This window comes from Natator depressus, chromosome 1, assembly GCF_965152275.1.
Source record: "Natator depressus isolate rNatDep1 chromosome 1, rNatDep2.hap1, whole genome shotgun sequence".
Classification (NCBI taxonomy): Eukaryota; Metazoa; Chordata; order Testudines; family Cheloniidae; genus Natator; species Natator depressus.
Window position 1 is genome coordinate 288,245,687 of NC_134234.1, and position 21,888 is coordinate 288,267,574.

Here is a 21,888-nt window from a genome sequence, read left to right on the forward strand (position 1 = left end):
CCTCCTGGCCTTTTGATGTGGGCCTCCCATCCTGATAAGAAAAGTTACTGATGCATTGCTTGAGGGCCATGTTGTGTAGTTAAAGTAATGATTTAGCACAGGGAATGTACCTAGCAGGGATAGGTGGTAGATAAGAAAAGGGTTTGTCTATTGGCTAAGGTTTCCGATGCACGAGGGCAACATGCTTTGCTAAAAGGTATATAACCTTTGTATAACCTGCATTCGGGGTCCCCTTCTAACTAGCAGGGGGGCACCACACTCGAGCCTAATAAACTTAATATCTTTGGGAACTCTGCAGTTGTGGACTTTGTTCGTGTGCCTCAGCCTAGACTCGAATTGCGCGTGATCTATCAGGTATAATTCGCAACAGTTCATAGCAGAAGGTCTCACACAAACTTAACTAGAATAGTTCAAAGGGCATTGCTGTAATAGATGAAAATGATATTTATTGAATCATAGCCTATACCTTTCTTTAGTTGGTCATTCACTTTGTTTTTCAGGTATTGTGATTTATTTTAGGATCGGCCAGATTCTACCCACCTTACTTGTGAGGAGTAGTACTTTACTCCTTGAGTAGCCCTATTGAATTCAATGGTACTAATCACAAAGGGAGTAGGAATGGCAGGATCTGGCTCTTTCTGAACTTCTAAAAATCATGATGTCATTTAAAGAAAATGCCTTTCTCAGTTCAAATCCTTTCTTCTGTTCTAGATCGTAACAACAGTCCTAATGAGTGTATTCAGACATAGATATGTCATCATCATCATCATCATCATAGCTTGTTGCTCCAAAACCACAGCCAAGACATAGTGTTATTACTTATCTTGAATAGTTCCTCTGGAATATAGGTTGTTGACAACAGGCACTTCATCAAGCATGTTCAAGTGTTTACTTAAGCTCTTCACATTCACATTTGGTGTCATTCTGCAGCTTCCACTTGGTTATATTCATAGAATCATAGAATATCAGGGTTGGAAGGGACCTCAGAAGGTCATCTAGTCCAACCCCCTGCTCAAAGCAGGACCAATCCCCAATTAAATCATCCCAGCCAGGGCTTTGTCAAGCCTGACCTTAAAAACTTCTAAGGAAGGAGATTCTACCACCTCTAGGTAACGCATTCCAGTGTTTCACCACCCTCCTAGTGAAAAAGTTTTTTCTAATATCCAACCTAAACCTCCCCCACTGCAACTTGAGACCATTACTCCTTGTCCTGTCATCTTCTACCACTGAGAATAGTCTAGAACCATCCTCTTTGGAACCACCTCTCAGGTAGTTGAAAGCAACTATCAAATCCCCCCTCATTCTTCTCTTCTGCAGACTAAACAATCCCAGTTCCCTCAGCCTCTCCTCATAAGTCATGTGTTCCAGACCCCTAATCATTTTTGTTGCCCTTCGCTGGACTCTCTCCAATTTTTCCACATCCTTCTTGTAGTGTGGGGCCCAAAACTGGACACAGTACTCCAGATGAGGCCTCACCAATGTCGAATAGAGGGGAATGATCACGTCCCTCGATCGGCTGACTATGCCCCTACTTATACATCCCAAAATGCCATTGGCCTTCTTGGAAACAAGGGCACACTGTTGACTCTTATCCAGCTTCTCGTCCACTGTCACCCCTAGGTCCTTTTTGCGCAGAACTGCTGCCTAGCCATTCGGTCCCTAGTCTGTAGCGGTGCAAGGGATTCTTCCGTCCTAAGTGCAGGACCCTGCACTTATCCTAGTTGAACCTCATCAGATTTCTTTTGGCCCAATCCTCCAATTTCTCTAGGTCCCTCTGTATCCTATCCCCACCTGCCACCGTATCCACCACTCCTCCTAGTTTAGCATCATCCGCAAATTTGCTGAGAGTGCAATCCACACCATTCTCCAGATCATTTATGAAGATATTGAACAAAACCGGCCCCAGGACCGACCCTTGGGGCACTCCACTTGACACCGGCTGCCATCTAGACATGGAGCCATTGATCACTACCTGTTGAGCCCGACAATCTAGCCAACTTACTACCCACCTTATAGTGCATTCATCCAGCCCATATGTCTTTAACTTGCTGACAAGAATACTGTGGGAGACCGTGTCAAAAGCTTTGCTAAAGTCAAGAAACAATATATCCACTGCTTTCCCTTCATCCACAGAACCAGTTATCTCATCATAGAAGGCAATTAGATTAGTCAGGCATGACCTTCCCTTGGTGAATCCATGCTGACTGTTCCTGATCACTTTCCTCTCGTGTAAGTGCTTCAGGATTGATTCCTTGAGGACCTGCTCCATGATTTTTCCGGGGACTGAGGTGAGGCTGACTGGCCTGTAGATCCCAGGATCCTCCTTCTTCCCTTTTTTAAAGATGGGCACTACATTAGCCTTTTTCCAGTCGTCCGGGACTTCCCCCGATCGCCATGAGTTTTCAAAGATAATGGCCAATGGCTCTGCAATCACAGCCGCCAACTCCTTTAGCACTCTCGGATGCAACACATGCGGCCCCATGGACTTGTGCACGTCCAGCTTTTCTAAATAGTCCCTAACCACTTCTTTCTCCACAGAGGGCTGGCCACCTACTCCCCATGCTGTGTTGCCCAGCGCAGCAGTCTGGGAGCTGACCTTGTTCGTGAAGACAGAGGCAAAAAAAGCATTGAGTACATTAGCTTTTTCCACATCCTCTGTCACTAGGTTGCCTCCCTCATTCAGTAAGGGGCCCACACTTTCCTTGGCTGTCTTCTTGTTGCCAACATACCTGAAGAAACCCTTCTTGTTACTCTTAACATCTCTTGCTAGCTGTAGCTCCAGGTGCGATTTGGCCCTCTTGATTTCATTCCTACATGCCCGAGCAACATTTTTATACTCTTCCCTGGTCATTTGTCCAATCTTCCACATCTTGTAAGCTTCTTTTTTATGTTTAAGATACGCAAGGATTTCACTGTTAAGCCAAGCTGGTCGCCTGCCATATTTACTATTCTTTCGACACATCGGGATGGTTTGTCCCTGTAACCTCAATAGGGATTCTTTGAAATACAGCCAGCTCTCCTGGACTCTGTGAAGTATGGTTCACAGTGTTGTAAAAAGCTGAGAGATTAAAAAACACAGCCCCTGTAATTTTGTAGGTTCCAAAACCATCTTTCATGTATTGCGTTAGGTTTACAATTCTACCCCACAGCATGAATATCCTTGATCATCAGTTAGCTCCCCTTTCACTGTTGGTCCTATTCTAACCATTACCACTTGTTCACATAGCTTATCCTTGCAGAGTAAGGATATTGGGTGGTAACTCTTTACAGAGTTAGGGTCTTTGTGTGGTATGAGTAGTGCAACCACTTTAGTCTGTCTCCATAGCCTGGGTATCTGCATTGTCTCCATACAAGGGTTAAAAAATTGAAGCAATCACTTCTGTGGTCTCATCCAAAAAATCCAATAATAGCTATGCCATGATTTATGTGCACTTTTAATGCTGTCATGAGAATATGCACCTAAGGTTTAATAAAACAGTTATTATTCTGTTCTTGGCTGCCAGCAGATTTATCACAAATCTCTACTCTATTTCCTGAGCATATCTGTAGGAGTGACTATAACCTAATTTTCCCTCTTGCTTGATGGTAGGAGTACAATAGCCTACATTTAAATAACATTAAGGTTGTGAACCAAACTAACAAACATGAGAAAATTCAAATTTATGGCTGACATTTCATCCTTAGCTCAGAGCATTATATCCATTAGAAGAAGACTGCTAAGCTGTAAAATATCACTTTAATTTTCCTAGCTTTTGTCAGTTTGGGTCACAACCTCAACATTTTTGAAAGTAAGGTTTTGTATTCAGCACTTTTGTTTTGTATTCAGCACCCTTCGGGGGGGGGGGCGTGTGTGTGTGTGTGTGTGTGTATAAATGTGTGCCCGCATGTAATAAATGTATATATATATAAAGAAAAACCCCTGAGGTGCATATGGCACGTATGTACCAAAACTGGTAGATAAAGAAGACATGTGAGATTCCATCCTTCAAGACCACTTCCTGAAAACTCATGAAAATATTATTCTGCATCTATAGAATTGGATCTATAAACTTCAGACTATTCCTTCTCTTTCTATGTTCATTTATTGAAGCACCATGTCCATTGACCTTTTGGATCTGTGATATTCCAAATTTTTCTCTGAAAGAGAAAGTGTACTGTACAAGAAGGCTTTAAAAATCAGTCTAGATATATGCTGCTGTCATATTTAGTAGCATTTCAAAATCATCTGAAGTAACAGCTGTGAACAAACAAATAGTATACTCCTCAACATATTTTTTGAGAGTCCCATCCTGCATCCCAGAGTCCCATCCTGACACCAGTTATACCTCTCTGGTGAGCTGAATGATAGCGTAGGTCCAGGATCCTGCTGATTGGCTTCCCAGTGGAGGAGAAATCAGGGAGCAGAGTATGGATCTATTCTAAGTGTAACTTGTTTTATTTGCACACTGACAGCAGTCCTGGAACACAGGTGGTCAAATAACACACAGGCAATTGCTTCTTTCAAGAAACAGAGCCAGCCCTAATGTCTGGTTCCTAGTGATCTACTGCGCCTCAATAATTGACCCTAATCAGAGTTCAAAGCAGAGATCAAACTCTCCTCTCTTCTCACACAGCTCTCACTCCAGAGATCACTGCCTCTACACAGAACCTCATACAACAAAAACTAACAACCCAGCATGTCTTCCCAAGACTGGGTATTTTCTTGCATGCCTTGGAACTTGGAAAACAGTGTGCAACTAGTGGTGCTTGGTGATTCCTGTCTGACCACTACAAAAAGCAAAGGCTCAAACCTGCAGCCTTTTACAGCGGATTACTGTACTTCGTAGTGCTGTTCAAGTCAGATCTAAAGCCAGTTGAAGTCAGTGGAAGACTCTGACTTTATATCAGGTGTGAAATGCTCAGACTCATTTAGATCTACTTTGCTGTGTCCTTCAGGAAAGGGACCTTCAACGATCACCATTCCTTGTCTGTTCATCCAAAGGAATAAATAAGTAAATTAAATGGACAACAAGCAAAAGAGAGGATGAAATTTCTCACTCAGGATGTACATTTTAGATATCCTGATTCTAGATTTGTGAGTCTTTTCAATGTGTTGCACATATCCAAACAAACAAAAAGAAGCAGTGTGTTCTAGTGGTTAGGGCACTAGACTGGCATTCAGGCAACCTGGTTTCTATTCCCGGTTCTGCTACTGACCTACTGTATGACTTCAGATCTCCGTGCCACCTTTTGTCTGTCTTGTCTTTTTACCATTTCAGGGCCATGACTGTCTGTCACTATCTGTTTGTATGGCACAATGGGGCCCCCTTGTTAGGTGGGACCTTTAGGTCCTCTCGTAATAAATAATGATATGTAGATTAAGAATTTAAATTAAAGAAAATCAAGACAAATTTCTGTGGTTAATTTTTTTTTTGCCTCCCAGCTGCAGCCACTTTTTAAATGTATAATGACTGCACATAGTATAAAAACGTGAGTAATAATAAAAATGAAGATTTTTTTAGCAGTCACTTCTGTTAGTGTGGGTGCAATGCTGCCGTGCATACTTTTCAAGCATTGACTCCTACCTGCTCAGTTGATAAATTTGACATCTGCAGGTCCGGGTGATAATGTATATATGCAAAACCTATGCGCTGCTAGGCTCTGCAAGGCGCACATACAGGTGTTCGTGCTCTAAAAGTGCACATACAAAAATGGAGACTGCTTTGAATTTTCCACTTCTGTGAAAATTTGGACGACAGTGTCTGAAATAATAAGCAAATTTTATACCTTGTTAGCACTTTCATGTTATTAATCATGCAACTGAAATGTGGTCACTAACCACAAAGAGAAATAACAACCTGTGAACCGTACATGTTTTAACCTTTGTGAAGTGATTTTTGTTACTTCCAAATACTAACTGGAACAGCCAGAAGCATAACTGCTAAGCATTGCAGTATTTCGACACAAAACAATTTGCTGTTAAAGCAGTGGTAAACTCCTGCAGTCTGAAAATGCTGGCTCTCTTGTTGCATATTCCGTTTCTGATCCGCTTCCTTTTACTTTGTTTTACAACGCTTTGCTACACCCTGCTACACCTAGAGGATTTGTGTTAAGATTATTCTCAAGATTTCACTGACTTGCAAGGACTATGAAGATCAGGTGCCCACCAGTTATGTGTACGTGACCAGACAAGGTACCTCATGAATGCTTTTTTGGCTAGAGCTGCATTGTATCCCTTGCTGCCTTGCTTTTCCAGGTGGCTGGTGGAGGGGGAAAAGAGTCCTTCAAGAGCTCTCTTTTTTCCCCTCTCTCCTACAAAGGCATTGTGCTGTGACAACCTTCCCTGCAGCTTTGAGGATAGATTATTCTTGGCTTAGTTCAGAACTGTCAGCACCACAGACTGGGGAGAATTATTTAATACACACCTAATTCCTCCTGTCTTGGGAATTCAGGGCTAGAACAGTAACAGTGTTTGTTGAGAGTCAGAAGGTAACTTGGAGGTACCCACAGAGGTCATGGGTAATTTAACTACTGTCCTATAAAAGTTTTGTGTGCTCCAGAAAAGCGACATATGTTCCTATGGGTGTGTATAGGTGGAGAAATGTTCTAGTGTCATTTATGGAACCAAGTTAGGCACTGCAGAAACCTGGACTTTGCATCTACATCATATCTAAGGGTTTGTTTGTTTAACCTGTTCTTGGCTTTCTGAAAGAATTAAGTGTTTTAATTTTCTAATTTTCTAGTTACTTATAGGTCCAAAGATCTTAAAATTAAAATGGAGGTTATAAACTGATTCTATTCATACTGGTCTGAATTTTGAGGTCTGAACATGGACCTTTTCACTAAAAACCCTGTGTCCTTAGATTGCAAAGTTCTAAAGGCCAATTTTTTAGCCACAGACACAGCAAAAATGGTTGCTGCAAAAATGATGCACATTATATTCAAAACCTTTCGATGTGTGCACAGATGGACATTTACTTGTACAATTTGAGAAACTGTGTGCCTAAATGTTTGTTTGCATGTGAAATAAACTGATCCGCAAATTGTTCATTGGTGTATACATGCTCATTGTGCCTGTGCATGAAAATTGGGCCATTAAAATTTTCTCTGTTCATTACATTTGCAATACTTCTTAACCACTGCACTGTACAAAAAATGATTTTAGGTGTCCTGAGATTGTTTGAATCTTTCTTTGCTGTCTCTGCTGTACTTATCAATCTCTGCTACACTTGTAAGAGCAATTTACTGTCCACACATTTTATTATCTGTTGGACTGAGAGAGACTGTGTCCTAGATTAAAACAGGAAAGATTCAGATCATGAGGCATCTGAGAAAGATGAGAGGATGCCGTCACTTCCGTAAAAGCAATCTACATATGAGGTGGCATTATTTATACCTTATATTTTAATATGAATTTTTACATGTGGTACATTTGAGAGGCTCTCACTACCTGACAATTGTAATAAACCACATTTATACAATCCTGGTGACACGTATAATGTTTTCAGCTTCTATCAGGAGTGGTATTTATTGTTTCTAGCAAACTCCTCTATTAATTGGGATTCCTTGTAGAAACAAGTTTCCTGTCTGGGAAGCCAGCTTCAAACACCTTAAAAGACATCTGATCTGTGGGAAGAGACATCTGAAAATATTATCATTTGGAAATCCCTGACCAAAAAAACCCGTGTTGGCATTGTCCTGTGTGCTTCCCCCTGCAAGGTTGAACTGGTTGTGTGTGTGTGTGTGTGTGTGTGTGTGTGTTTTAAGAATAGCCAGCTTGTTCCCTGTCCATTCAGGTTCATTTCTTAGACTCTGTCAAGGTTCCTTCCCAACTCTGAACTCTAGGGTACAGATGTGGGGACCTGCATGGAAACCTCGTAAGCTTACTTTTACCAGCTTAGGTTAAAACTTCCCCAAGGTACAAACTATTTTACCCTTGGACTTCCACTGCCACCACCAAACGTTTATCTGGGTTTATTTATTAGGAAAGCATTTTTTGGAAACGTCTTTCCCCCCAAAATCCTCCCAACCCTTGCACCCCACTTCCTGGGGAAGGTTTGATAAAAATCCTCACCAATTTGCATAGGTGACTACAGACCCAAACCCTTGGATCTTAAGAACAATGAAAAAAGCATTCAGTTCTTACAAGAAGAATTTTAATAGAAGAAACAGTAAAAAAAGAATCACCTCTGTAAAATCAGGATGGTAAATACCTTACAGGGTAATTAGATTCAAAACTAGAGAATCCCTCTAGGCAAAACCTTAAGTTACAAAAAGACACACAGACAGGAATATCCATTCTATTCAGCACAGCTTAATTTCTCAGCCATTTAAAGAAATCATAATCTAGCGCATATCTAGCTAGATTACCTACTAAGTTCTAAGACTCCATACCTGTTCTGTCCCCGGCAAAAAACATCACACAGACAGACAGAGACCCTTTGTTTTTCTCCCTCCTCCCAGCTTTTGAAAGTATCTTGTCTCCTCATTGGTCATTTTGGTCAGGTGCCAGCGAGGTTATCCTAGCTTCTTAACCCTTTACAGGTGAAAGGATTTTTCCTCTGGCCAGGAGGTGTTAAAGGTGTTTACCCTTCCCTTTATATTTAAGACAGACTCTGTCTAGATACTTATTGATTCATCATGCCCATGACTTAGACACTTGCTATTTATATGGAATCAATAATGTAAAGGGAAGACTGTAGCAGGTAAGATCATTCTAAAAGAGAGGATTTCACAGGACTAGACATGTGCCTTGTTAGCTATTTTTTCTAAAGGCCTGAGTTAAGTTCCTCCCCTGACTCTGCATTTCAAAGAGTTTGCCTGGGGCGCTACAGAAAGAAGCTGAAACTTAAAATTAAGATCTTTCTTTCAGTGGGTGAGCTGAGTCTTGGGACATTCTACAAAGTTTCTCCTGAGCATGAGAGATAATGTTGGTGGGGTCTGAAGTAGAGGATTTCTTAAAAGAGGAGGATAGGGATTGAGAGGGTAAGAAAAGTACTGTAGTTTTCATTAAAGCAGGTATGCTTATACATGCTTGTGTTTTGTGAGAGGTATATTTCGAGTCAAAGATAAATCCCTGATATTCTGGTTTAGTTGACAGACTACAGAAAGGGAAAATGCATTACAGAGCTGTGAAATGGAATGTAAAAATGCATTATAAAGGTAAAACATTAGTTCAGGTAAACAGCTCTGCTGAGATATTAAAAAAAACAAAACAAAACCCAACCCCACATCACAACAAAGAAGTAAGTTAAAAGATTGGAAATGTAGAATTTGAGGGATTCAACCCATCGGGGAACGTAGATTATATTTTATCATATATACATGCACTGAAGGCAAAATTCTCCTTTCACAAAACTCCCATTCAGTGTACGTAAGGGGAGCATAATATCAAAGAACTATTTTGCAGTCTGAGAACAAAATTTTATAAGAATCATCTGCAATATGGAGCTTGAAGTCAGTAGTATTTTCACAAGTTCAACGTGACCTTATTAAGCGAATTATGTAGGTCATTAATAAAGCCCAAAGTCTTTCTGATAGCACATGCTCCATAAAATGGATTCAAGTTAAATCAGCTTAGTGTTGTCTTATTAAAGTTTTCAGCTGTTCAAGCTCTTTGAGAGGAAGATATTGAGAAAGTTGGGTAGAGACAACTTTGGTATCATGTAGAATTTTCAGGTTCTTTGATTCCTTTCAGTCTTGCTCTAGTTCTGGATGTGGCACAAAGTCTGCACTAGTTACATTAGCTGAGGATCTTCTAGTAAAGAAGAAAGTGAAGGTGTCAATATTGGTTCTTTCAGCTCTGTCAGCAACATCTGATTCCATTGATCACAATGTTTTCTTGACCTATCTGTAGACCCTAGCTGGGGTAAACAGTATGTGTGGTTCTCTTCTGTCCTATCAAAAAGTTCCCAGAGGATTTTTTGGGGGTCATTACTCATCCACCCTTAGCGAATTCTTGCGTGGTGTTGTTTAAATAAGGTCTGTAAGCATCACCACGCCTATTTTACAGGTAGGGTAATTGGAGCATAGAAACACTAAGTGCCTTTCTTGCAGTCACAGAGTGAGTTAATGACACCGCTGGGAATAAAGCACAGGTCTGGTGACTTCCAACTATGTCAACACACCACAGCTTGCCTTTACTAGACTTCAATTACTCTTACCACTGTGGCACCTGATATCTGCTGAGCTGCTTGACTCTGTACATGTAACCATGTGGGTACTGGAGGCAGGATGTTCTAAGTAGATCTTGATTCTGAAATTTGCCTCACCATTTGGTCCAACAGCACTTGAGTCTTTTAGCCTATAGGGGTGCAGTATAAGGCTCTTTTTCTCCAGCTTTTATTTGAGGTAGAATTGGGTGCAGAATGGGCATTCCTTTTTAAGGGGAAGGAAAGTGGAGGAAGATCTTTTTGCTGACTCACAATTCAGAATTGTGTATTTTTGTCACATGTGCCCTGACACAGTGCAGGTCACATTTATGAAATAAAAGAATAATAATAAATAGTGTATCAGGATGGAATACTCAAGACATATTTCTCATAAATTGGGTAGATTCTCATAGAAACCAGAAGCTACCTGCTGTAGTACAGAAGACAAGATTTTTTTAACTCTGTCAAATCCTAAAGGCTGCTTTGAGACATGTGCCTCGGCTTCTTGCTGAGTCAAGATTTCTGGCACATGGCCCATCAAGTGAGAGAGAGGAAGAGAATAAAAAGTCTTTATGCCAAGTGTTCCTTTCAATGCCTGAGAACTGGATTGGTTTTCCCCCCGTGAAATTATATAATTAGTAATCTTGAACCTCCATCTGTTGGAATATCTGTTAATGTACAGAATATCTGAACACTTTATTGTATCATTTGCTGAAGAAGTTTGATAACATCCTAGGAAAGAATGGACATTCTACCTCCTGTAGTATTCACAGACTGCTCCCATTATGTGCTCAGTTGTGTCTGTTCTGCACAGCCCATTCTTGTGGGTGATGTCAAGCTATAGTCCAGGATTTCTCAAACTGGGGGTCACAATGCCCCATGGGGTCACAAGCTGTTAGCCCTGTGCATGGTGGTGCTTGGGCTGTGGTTGTCAGCCCCAAGCATGGTTGACAGCTGGAGCCCCGCCATGTGCGGGGCTGAGAGCCCGATCCCTGCCAGTAGTGAGGCTGCCAGCATGAGTCTCTAAAGCCCAGCTCCATCTCCACCCCACTCTGTCTCCAGTCCCACTCCACTTCCAAAGAAAGGGCACTAAAAAAGAAGTTTGCCCAGGGTGTCATTTTCCCTAAGGCGGGCCCTGGGACTGAGACAACATTAGAGGGCTTCGTTGTTCAGTAGCTGAGGAGTTACATTAAACCGCAGACCAATCAGATAACTAAGATGAGAAAAAAAAAGTAATTTATAATTTAACAGTCTGACAGACAGGCAGGAGCAGCACTGCGGGGGGGTGGGAGGGGCTTGCGGGGTCTATAGCTACCCTAAAATTTGACTTAGCCCCCTCCCACCCGTAACTACCCTCCCAGCACAAAGGTCAGATGTTATGCAGAAGTAGGGGTGGCATGGTATGGCATTGCCACCCTTACCTCTACAGTTCTCTGCCACTGCTGGTGGCAGCGCTGCCTTCAGAGCTGGGCACCTGGCCAGCAATTGCTGCTCTCTAGCCACCCAGCTCTGAAGGCAGCGCCTGCTCGCAACAACAGCACTGAAGTACGGGTGCACTGGCAACAACAGCACTGAATGCAAGGGGGCATTCATAAGTCTGCTGTGAAAAGTGATATTTGTATGTTTGTTAATATCACGTTTCACAGCCTCCCAGCTAGCTAGAAAGCCTGCTGTGAAGTCTGCACTAGTAAGTCTGCTGTGAAAACATATTGACAAAGTTTCTTCATGCCCCCCCAATATTAAACAGTAACTATAAAAAAACCCCTTTTCTGCTTATAACAATAATTTGATAAAAATGTATTTTAGTCTTAACTTAAAAGCTGTGAGAAAAGGTAAATCATTTTAAATAAGAGGGTTATAAATTTAGCATTTAAAGTAGTGTTAAATATATAAAAAATGTGTTTTTAATTTATAAGGGGGGGGTTGCCCTCAGAGGCTTGCCGTGATAAAGGGGTCGCCAATACAAAAAGTTTGAGAACCACTGAGCTACACCAACTGAGTGGATGTGCAGGAGACATTCTGCCTACCAAAAGCAAAATATCTCATGAAGCTCAGCTCCACCGCTGATACTCAGGAGAGCACACAAACTACGACACTCTTTTAAAGGGTGCAACGCTGTCCTCACGTGGTTGATCAGCTCTGCTGGCTAGCCCCAGGGGAGGAACAGCAGCATGGTTCCGCCTGTTCCCACCCGACATCTTCTTTGGGGCATTGCTGCCACTCTTGGCTACAACTGATTAGCCGTCCTGCATTCTCCCAAGCTCAGCAGAGGCAATTCTAGTTGGTCTTTAGAGCTGGGCAAATGTAGAAAGGTTCCTGCCTCTCTTCCTGCTCCTGTGTGTAGTCCTATGATAGGACTAAATAATCACTGACCCTCTTTCCCACAACCCTTGTCCCAGAGCTGTATGCAGTTTCATGGACCAGCCAACATGCAATTTTCTAACTGAAAGTGATGCCTCAAAAGGACAAGTATATATGCTAACAGGGTGTCTCTCGGAGAGAGTGGAAATACTCATTCAGGATAGTTTTAGGATGAATTATTTTTGTATTCCTGTATATGCAGTTATAGCTTTATTAGTGAATCCTCATCTGTGACATGGCCAGCAGTTCCAAAGGACTGATTGAATAAAATTAGCCTCAATAAGTCTAGGAGGATAAAGTCAGATGACTCCGAACTCGCCAGGTCTAAGAGAGTCTACATGAAGTACTCCGCCTGTGGTTTTATGTTGGGTAAAGATTACGTGACCAGCTGGGGCCAAGCCAGTTTGCTGTGTTATTCCAGTAAATCTTTTTCTCAGTCAACTGAGAACATAATCCTGCTTTCCATTTCAGAACCCAGACGGTGCCTTGGGAATAGCTGGGGCTTGATTTCACTGGATTATTAGTGAGCTGGTCTCAAGAGAATGCTTGCATCGTAGTTTCCCTGATGTTTTTTCCAAGGGGGCAAAAGTCTTCCCACACAGATGGCTATAACTGGTGGCTGGCAGACAACTGATGGATGAAATTTTCCTCTGGCACCATGCAGTAAAGCATGCTTGGCAATGTGATTATAGCAAACCATTCTTTAGCTTTGTTTATAAAAGGCTACCAGGGATGCTATCAGCACAGTGTCATGTGAACCTCTGCTTACCATCCTTCGTCTAACTGGACTAAGTAGGTTAATTGCACGATAGAGGTAGCTTGCCAAGTGTAGCTGGGTTAACATCTATAGGATAAACACTTACCAAGAATTACTCCTGTGAGTTTTAGAACAGCTTTCTGTGGAAGCACTATCCTCCATCCAAGAAGCCTAGTAGGGCTGCTGTTTGAGATATGCAGAGTCTAATGTGTACACATTACTGGCTTTTGCTGTTGGGTGGCAATAAAACAAACCCTACCTGAATGGTCAAACAAGTATCTGCTCCTTTATTTGTGTTAAAGATTCAAGTGAATAAACTGATTAGTTCAAAACCTGTCCCATAATGTTAGACATACAAGAAAAAAGGGATCCTAGAGGAAACTTAAAAACAGTGCATTTAAGCCAGTTAAAAGGAAGTGTTTCTTTACACAGCATATTCTACTTTGCTTGTGCATGGACTTTGCTGCTGCATGAAGTCTTTGAGACAAATAGTGTTGCAGGACTTGAAAACTGACTTTCCATAACCATTGCAACTATGTAAGTTTAGGATAATGTTAAATGTATAATAAGTAGACTTGGCAACCTCATCAGTTTACCAGTCAGAAAATGTCAACTGACTGCCTATTATTGGACCATGGTCAAATATTGTCAAATATTCTAGCAAGAATGCTCTGATGTAGACAGCACCTACCTTTTTTGTGGCATCATGGTGCCATTCTTTCATTTTTTTAGAACTTAATTTAATCACCTTTCCTATTTTTCTGAGTTAAAATAATTCAATTCAGTAACTTTTTTGTAATTGGGTATAAATATCTATCAAAGGCTAAGCCTGTTGGAGATGATCAAGTCTTACTCTTTGTTACTGTTCGAATAAATTAGTCCTTTGAAATATTTGACCATTTTTGACATTATTTGACAATATTTGACCAATATTTGTCAGGCAAATTGACCAGTTGTTTTTGGTGGGTCAAACGTCCAACCCTAGAATAAACCCACATATGCCAGAGAGCGAGATGAGTTTATAAAGGGACTGAGGGATATGAACAGAAAGGAATTTCCCACATCATGCATTATGGGTTTTTTTAATCATCATCATCTTATATACAGAGTGGCATATTGGGCCACAGTGGACCATTCCGATTTGGTATAGCAATTCTTCTCTTCCACTTATTACAGAATATTTTAGAATGCGCCTCTTTATAGCTGTTGATTTATGAGCCTGCTGCATAAACCTTTCCAATGTAAGCTCTCTCCTTGCTAGTCAGTGCAGATTTCTTAGTCTATTGCTTCTTGGTTGTATGATCTTGTTAGAAATTTTTTTTGCTAAAGCTTACATTAACATTCTCTCTTTCTCCCCTTTCTTGCTTATTTTTCCTTCCAGATGTTCATTAATAATAATGGGCTCAATCATGAGCTATATGAGAGTGACACTCTGCACAAATAAAGAAAGAGGGAAAAGTCGAGATGACTTTATGCCATCTTTATACCATCTTCTCCCCCAATACTGGGATTGCCCAAGGGCCATTTTGCCCCCCTCCAGTCTAACATAGAGCTGCCTCAATTATGCCAACTTGTAATGAACTCCTAACCACCATGACACTGGTAGGGCTTACCAAAGTGCAGTGCAGTCCTGCCATACCCCCGTGTGCCTCCTTCCCATCACTGGTATTCTCTCTACACTTGCCAACGGGAGATACTTCACTTGTTCCTTGGGTAAACGCTGCACTCTGTGAATACTACCCCACAGTCACAAAATAGTGCATGGGAGAATGGGACTATGTCCATGACACTCTCCACCAGACACAAAACCTGACTAGCCTCCCTCATTGTGTTCACAAGTGAGCAGCCCTCCAATTTGTGGTTGCACCCTGTGTGGATTCCAGGGGTGGGATGGGCTCCCCGGTCCCTCTCTGTCCTCTGGCATTTCTATGCAAGGCTACTATAATTTGGCACATAGTATATTTTAGCTATTTGGAAAATAAATGATCAAGATACTAGACTCTGAAAAGGCGGAAAAAGGTTACTTGACAGGAGAAATATGCATGTACATTGTCATACACATGTATTGTAGCTATGAATTACCTGGGTATTCTGAATTCCTGTCTATAACATAAGTGAAGACCTCTGAAGGAGGGATTCTCGTCCATTGAGGTAACACATCTGTGGGAAACATATCTAAATAACTGTTTAAGAAGTAGTATGGAAGGGTGCAAAAAGGGCAGGATGAAATTATTTGTTATATGGCGTATTCCGTGTGACATCTGGAAAATGATGCAGCATGAGTATTGTAACTGTGCCCTTCATGAGACAGAGCACTACCACAATATGCCTCACTCTCACCACTGAGGACATGGGAATCCCAAGGTTGCCTCACATGGTTATAAAACATAAACTGAGGCGAATATGGCTTGGCTTTTGAAAGCCTGTCTCAGCCACAGATTTATACTTCATTTTACAGTGTGCTCTTGCAGCTACTAGCATTTGTTAATATAGCTTTTAAAAACTATGCAACCAGGATTCTCCTCCCCCCCTCATTTTTGCAGAGGTATTCATATCCTTCCTATCCAGAGTGACACAGCAAGACTGACGTGACATACTGAAATTGCTGAAGTGTAGAGGAAAGCTAACCTACATTTGCTTTCTGTGTCAATCAGCATGAACAAAGCAAACATTCTCTATGTAAAAAACACCAGTGCTTTCTCTGGTCACTTAATAAAATGCTGATTTAGGGCTTGCACTGGAAGACATTATAGTCAAACTACTAATTTTGTTTTATTTTTTCTTCTATCAATAAAAAGTCAGACTTCTTTAGACATTACCAGGGCAGAATTTTGAATAATCATTCATTGTAACCCATGCAAGAATGTAGCAGATTGGTAACCTGATGAATTTAGTATGGGACTGCTTTCACAGTTGTCCCATTTTAGTCCTTACTCTAACTACTCCTGTGGATAAGGAATAGTTGCATGAATAAAGACTGCTCACATGAGTAAAGGTTTGAAGGACAGGACCACTGCATTTATTTTGTATAAAATGTCTTGTCCATTAGGCCAGAGAAGACGGGGAGGGCCATACGATCAGACTCTACTTCAGATATCACTGGAATTAAACTTCATGGAAAAACAAAGCTTTTACCTTCCTTTGTTTGTGTCACCTATTTGTTGCTTCTTGTTTCAGCTAAGGTTCTGATTCTGCAATGAGTCTGCAAAAATTTATACACCTCAATAGGACTACTCATAGTGCATTAAGTTAAGCATGCATGTAATTCTTTGCCAGATGTGGGTTTAAGATTAAGTCTTTGAGACAGGGTTTAAGATTTTAAGGTCTATTACTCTGTGTTTGTACAGCATGTAGCAGAATGGGGCCCAGACTTGATTGGGATCTGTAGATGCTACTGAAGTACAACGTAATAAAAAGAATATTGAAGAGTGGAGTTCACGTGAGCCCCACCCTTATGCATAATTTTTGTGACTTGCATATAATATATTCTTGTCTGTTAAAGCAAAGTACTAATCTCATGCATCAAAAAAACCAAAAAAGCTAAACAAATTTTGCCACCAGATGCATGTGTGCAAATCCCATTGAAATCACATTAATCTGAGGGTAGAGTCTAATGCTTGGGAATAAATATATTTTTAAACTAAATAACTGGCTTTTCTGTATAAGCCGGAATGTAGAGTATATATAGATTACAGAACTTTTCTTGTTTGAATTTAAAAGCATTCTTTAATATTATACATATTAAGGATAATAACTACCTAGCCTTAATTTCTTTATTAGCATAACTGGTAACACATTAAATTTCAGGGTCCAAATATTATGTAAATACTCCTTTGTATGATAACTGCAGACCATTGAACTCTATAAAAACTACCATAAAGTGGCAGATTAATTACAGCTCATGCCATTACAGGGTAATGACATGATTATTTCTGTTTTCTAAGTTGCACGCTAAGGTTACATAATATCTCTGGAACTTTTATGTGTAATTATTAATAGCACTTTGTTGTATGTACATAAATACTTTCGGGCTTGATTCAGCCAACCTTACTAACACGTGTAGTTCCATTGATTTTAATAGAACTAGACATGTGAATAAGGATTACTCATTTTAGTAAAGGTTGCAGGATTGAGTCCATAAGGTGTATTTTTGAATAATTAATTTCTGTAGAATTCCAGAAAGAACATTGTTTCACAAATACTTTCTGTAAAGCAAGCCGAACACTTTGAAGTGGGTGCTATGAGAAGAAGAAACAAACCAAAAATGTGACTCTCATAAACTACTATCTCAGTTTGGAATGGTTCAATGGTTTAATGAGGTTAATTTGTATGAGGTTGAGAAAAATCCTTTATCTACTGTATAGAGGCTTTCGTTTCACATGAATGTGACAGATATTGTACTTACTGCACTGGAACTTAATTATTTGATAGCACAAGGAACTGAAATTCCCACATTTCCTCTCTAGGAACATTCACACTATACTTTAGATGGTAAATAGAAACTAGAGGATAGTTGCCCCAGATTTTTAATGTGTTGAAGAGCCAGGGTAGCCTTTTCTGGAAGGTTTTATTTTTCTACCTCCAAAATTGGAAACCGTTTTACTAAACAGTCTCTGAAATGCTATAATTGGCATTTGGTTATTTTTTGCTCTAATCTAGTCTTCACATATCACAGCATCTTTTGAAATGCTTTTCTTTTCCATTCATAAACACAAATGATCGTTTCATTTAATTAGAGTACTTTGGAATAAAAGCCTTGGAAAATGTTCCATTTTCTCTCTAATGACTACAAAGTAAAAAATTAGATGTCTTGAAAAGTTTTTGTTTCAGCAGTAATTTTTCCCCTCAAAGCATTTTACAACTTAAATCTCCTAACTAGCTTGCATTTCAGATGACTATTGGTGCATGTAGGTGATGCTTTATTTCTGCTTAGAAGGTGTAATATGGAATCTCTAGAGAGCCAGTCAAGCTGTGTAAAACTGTTAAATAGGAGAGCATAGAGGCAAACAAAATTTCAGAATCAATGAGACAAATCAGAATACAAATAAGGACTGAAATCTAATAGAGAGAAAATAAGCAGGAACAAATTCACAACCTGACACTAAATTTACTTTCCTTTATAGCTTCAGTGTCACGTTTGTTATATGAATCTCATGTCAACTCAGTTAAATGAATTTATGTTAGTGTGTATGGGTTTGAAATGCATAATTGCCTATTATAATAAAAATGAATGTAACTTTTCAGAACAGGTATGTGTGTCTATTCTATGTTCATGCTACATATTATATATAAGAAATATAGTGTATAGGTAATTTATTTTACTGTATACCCAAGTAAAGATGCTCCATTCTCTATAAACATATAAAAGATTACTTGAGAAAAATATATGGAATTCTTTGAGTCAACATGTTAACCAATGCAATGTTAACCAGTGTAAAATAATTTTCACTGTGGTTACCTTGTACCAATGGGCCTAAAAATATCTGATTAAAAAAATCTCATGGGTATTGGGATAACTTGCCCCACTAACTTCCTAGAAAAGTTCAGGTAGATAGCATGAGCAACATCCCTCTTTCTCAGTTTTATTAACATTAGTTAAAGCTTTTAAAACAGAGAAAAAACATTTATTCAAGTTTGGTTTTTCAAAAGGTGGAACCTCTTTTGAATTTCTCACCTGATATGTCATATATCATTTCAGCTGTAACACTATACAACCTGACACTGTACAATGTGATGCTAAAACTGAAACGTGTAGAGAGTGATTACAATAATCACAAGCTGTTTGACTGGCTTTGTTCTAGTGAAAAACGTGTGATTGCTTGCATACAGTGTTCTAAGCAGTAGCTTCCATTTTGGTAACTAAGAGCCGGATTGTGGGCTACCCCTCTATGGCTGTGCATGGGTAAGAGTGGCAATTAAGTGGTTGCACAATTTACAATAGTTGTCTTTGCACTCTTGGGAGAGGAGGAATTTGCTTGTTCTTGATCCCTGTTCTCTCAGGAAGAAAGACTCTGAAAAGGGGTCAAAGAAGAGGTATGGTTATGGCCCTGCTTCTGCTTCTCCCCACCACTGCTCCAGGGAGTGGAGCTGGCTCACTGAGGAGAGCATCTGCTTTGTCTTTATGGGTAGTACAATCTCTTTAGTGTTCATCTTGGCTTACTGTGGCTTGGCAATGGCCCCAAGTTAAGGGTGGAAGCTTAAATTCATAGTCTAGTTTCAGAAATATAGGCTACTGGCCAGAGAGGGCAGTGTGCTTTAGAACGGTTATAGATTCCGCATACACTGTAGCATGCGAAGAAAAAGCAACGTCAAAGCTGCTTGTAAAACGGCCCAGTCCTACATGGCAAGTCTCCCATTAGAGTACCCAAATTTTGTATTTGTTTGCTTTGCCAATTCAGGTCACCTTCTGCCGCCATACCAACTTTTGGAATTTGGGTAGGAAGGGGATGGAGAGAGTCTGTATTCTTGATAAAATTTCATAAAATATTTTGCACTTGCTATTTCTCCAGTGCCCCCTCCATGTGATCCAAATAGAGCTGTCCAAGGCTGAGGCAGTGTAGACCTGAGGAAAGGAAGTTTTACATAATATTTTCTAGCAGTCTCCCCAAGGTAACATCTCACAATCTCATTTGGGTACAAGTTCTGTGTTTAGACGGTGACTCTCTGGTGCTTTAGCAGTAGTTTTACGATCTGTCTGTGATCTGCCCTACAATTTCTAGCAGCCACTGGTTCAGCTTGCAGTCTCAGCAAGCTCTGATGAAATGAAAATGATACAATAATTAGTTACTATATCTTAAATAGTTAACCTTTCCCCCTAGGCAGATCTTCTCCTGGGACTGCTGTAGCCTCAGGGCTGCAGTAGTTCCTGTGACCGGTTAGCTGATCCTGAAGCAAGAGAGAATGGGTAGTGTGTCTGAGTAGTCATTGATCCACTGCCCCCAATCCCCATGACATGATGGGGGATCATATTCCATGCATAGGGTTCCCAAATCCTGCCACATCATCTTAGTGGATCTGTACCAGTTGACTAGTGAAATGAAAAAAACAAACAAAGAAAAACCAGGACATTTCAGGTGTCCTAAAGGAAAATCCTGGGACATCATATAAAAAACTGGATCTGTCTGGGGACATGTGGTCATCTTACATTTATAATGTATGCATTCCAAAATATATATTCATGCTGCTATTTTAATGTTGAAGCACTTTATTTTCTGAGTGTCACCCTAAGAAAATATATTATATTAGGTTTATACAGAGATGCAGGTGCCTATGCTATTCTGAATATATATGTATTTTCTATGATGCCTTTTCAGTGCCTCTACATTTTGTTCCACTGAAATGGTGCAATGTGCATTCTTCTCTAATTGTTCTTATTTCACCACACATTTTCTGTCAGAGACAGTTATGCTATGTTTAGAAAAGAAATCATCTTTGCACTATAGAGTTGGTGTTATTGTCATTCTAATTGTGTGTATTGCAGATCCCTTTATAGAGCTGAATGTAACATATTTCTAATAAAAACAAACGCTGTACCATGCTACCTAGCAATGTTATCACCATCATCACCTTCTTCTTTTTGTTTGCACAGCTCACCATGTTAAAACGGGAACCTGTGAGGTGGTGGCTCTCCACAGATGTTGTAATAAGAACAAGATAGAAGAGAGGTCACAGACAGTCAAGTGCTCCTGCTTTCCTGGGCAGGTAGCAGGTACCACCCGAGCAGCTCCTTCTTGTGTTGATGGTGCGATGACTTCACTTACTTCATTTTGTTGTATTTTTGTTGGTGGGTTTTGTAATGCAGAGTGTCTAAACTGGGAATCTTTCTTTTAAACCAAGCAGTGTTTAAAAGTGTTAGAAAGGATTCTGAGGTTTGAAGGGCATCTCCAAGATGAATGGGAGAGGAGGATAAGAAAAATAAATTATTTGCCAGTGCTTTATGGAAACACTATGTGAAATTAGTAGATGACAGTGAACTAGACCTCTTGAGAAGCAAACTGTGATCTAAATAATAGAATGCTCTTAGTGTTGTATCAAGTTAATTTAATTAAAAGTGTTTATGCATAAGTTACATCAGCATATTATTTTCATATGCTGCAGTCTCATACTTTATTTATCTGTTACTTTGCCACAAAACAAAGAAAAACAAACAAGCAGAGCATAGTTTGGCTCGTTTTTAGGTTTTTTAGACCAATGGTGTTTTTGCTATCCATAGTACAATCTTAATATTGCAGACAAAACTGGCATGGGTTTATATGTTTTATTTGGGAAAATATTGGCTCATTTTGCACAACTCTTTCTCTGAAAAAGGACAAGGCTGTTTCACAACTTTACATGAACTATTTTTTCTGTGTTTGCTGTCATAGAAGCTGTAAGTATGTCATCTTCAGGGAATACATTTAATCTTACCTTGAATATACAGAACTTCAAACACAATACATTAACTCAAAAGAAGAGATTATGCCAAAAACTTAGAAATCTGACCAGGAAAGAAGAATTGGTGATTGAAAAGGATTGTTGTGAAATTTGTTCTTGAAGCAAGATAAATTTAAACAAATGTAACAAATGTAAAAAAAAAAAAGTAGCAATAACAATAATAATTAAGAAGAGATGCTGGTGCCATACACAGTGCCCTTGACAAAT

General features: G+C 40.0%; 1 protein-coding gene across 6 annotated transcripts in view; it reads left to right on the forward strand.

The window, feature by feature from the left end:
* TAFA2 (TAFA chemokine like family member 2) overlaps positions 1-21,888 on the forward strand; it is a 287,084-nt gene that overhangs the window by 234,881 nt on the left and 30,315 nt on the right. For all 6 annotated transcript variants that reach the window (XM_074942148.1, XM_074942146.1, XM_074942147.1 and 3 more), the window contains exon 3: positions 20,837-20,989. In XM_074942148.1, coding sequence (XP_074798249.1) covers positions 20,837-20,989 — 153 coding nt within the window. The remainder of the gene's footprint in view (positions 1-20,836; positions 20,990-21,888) is intronic.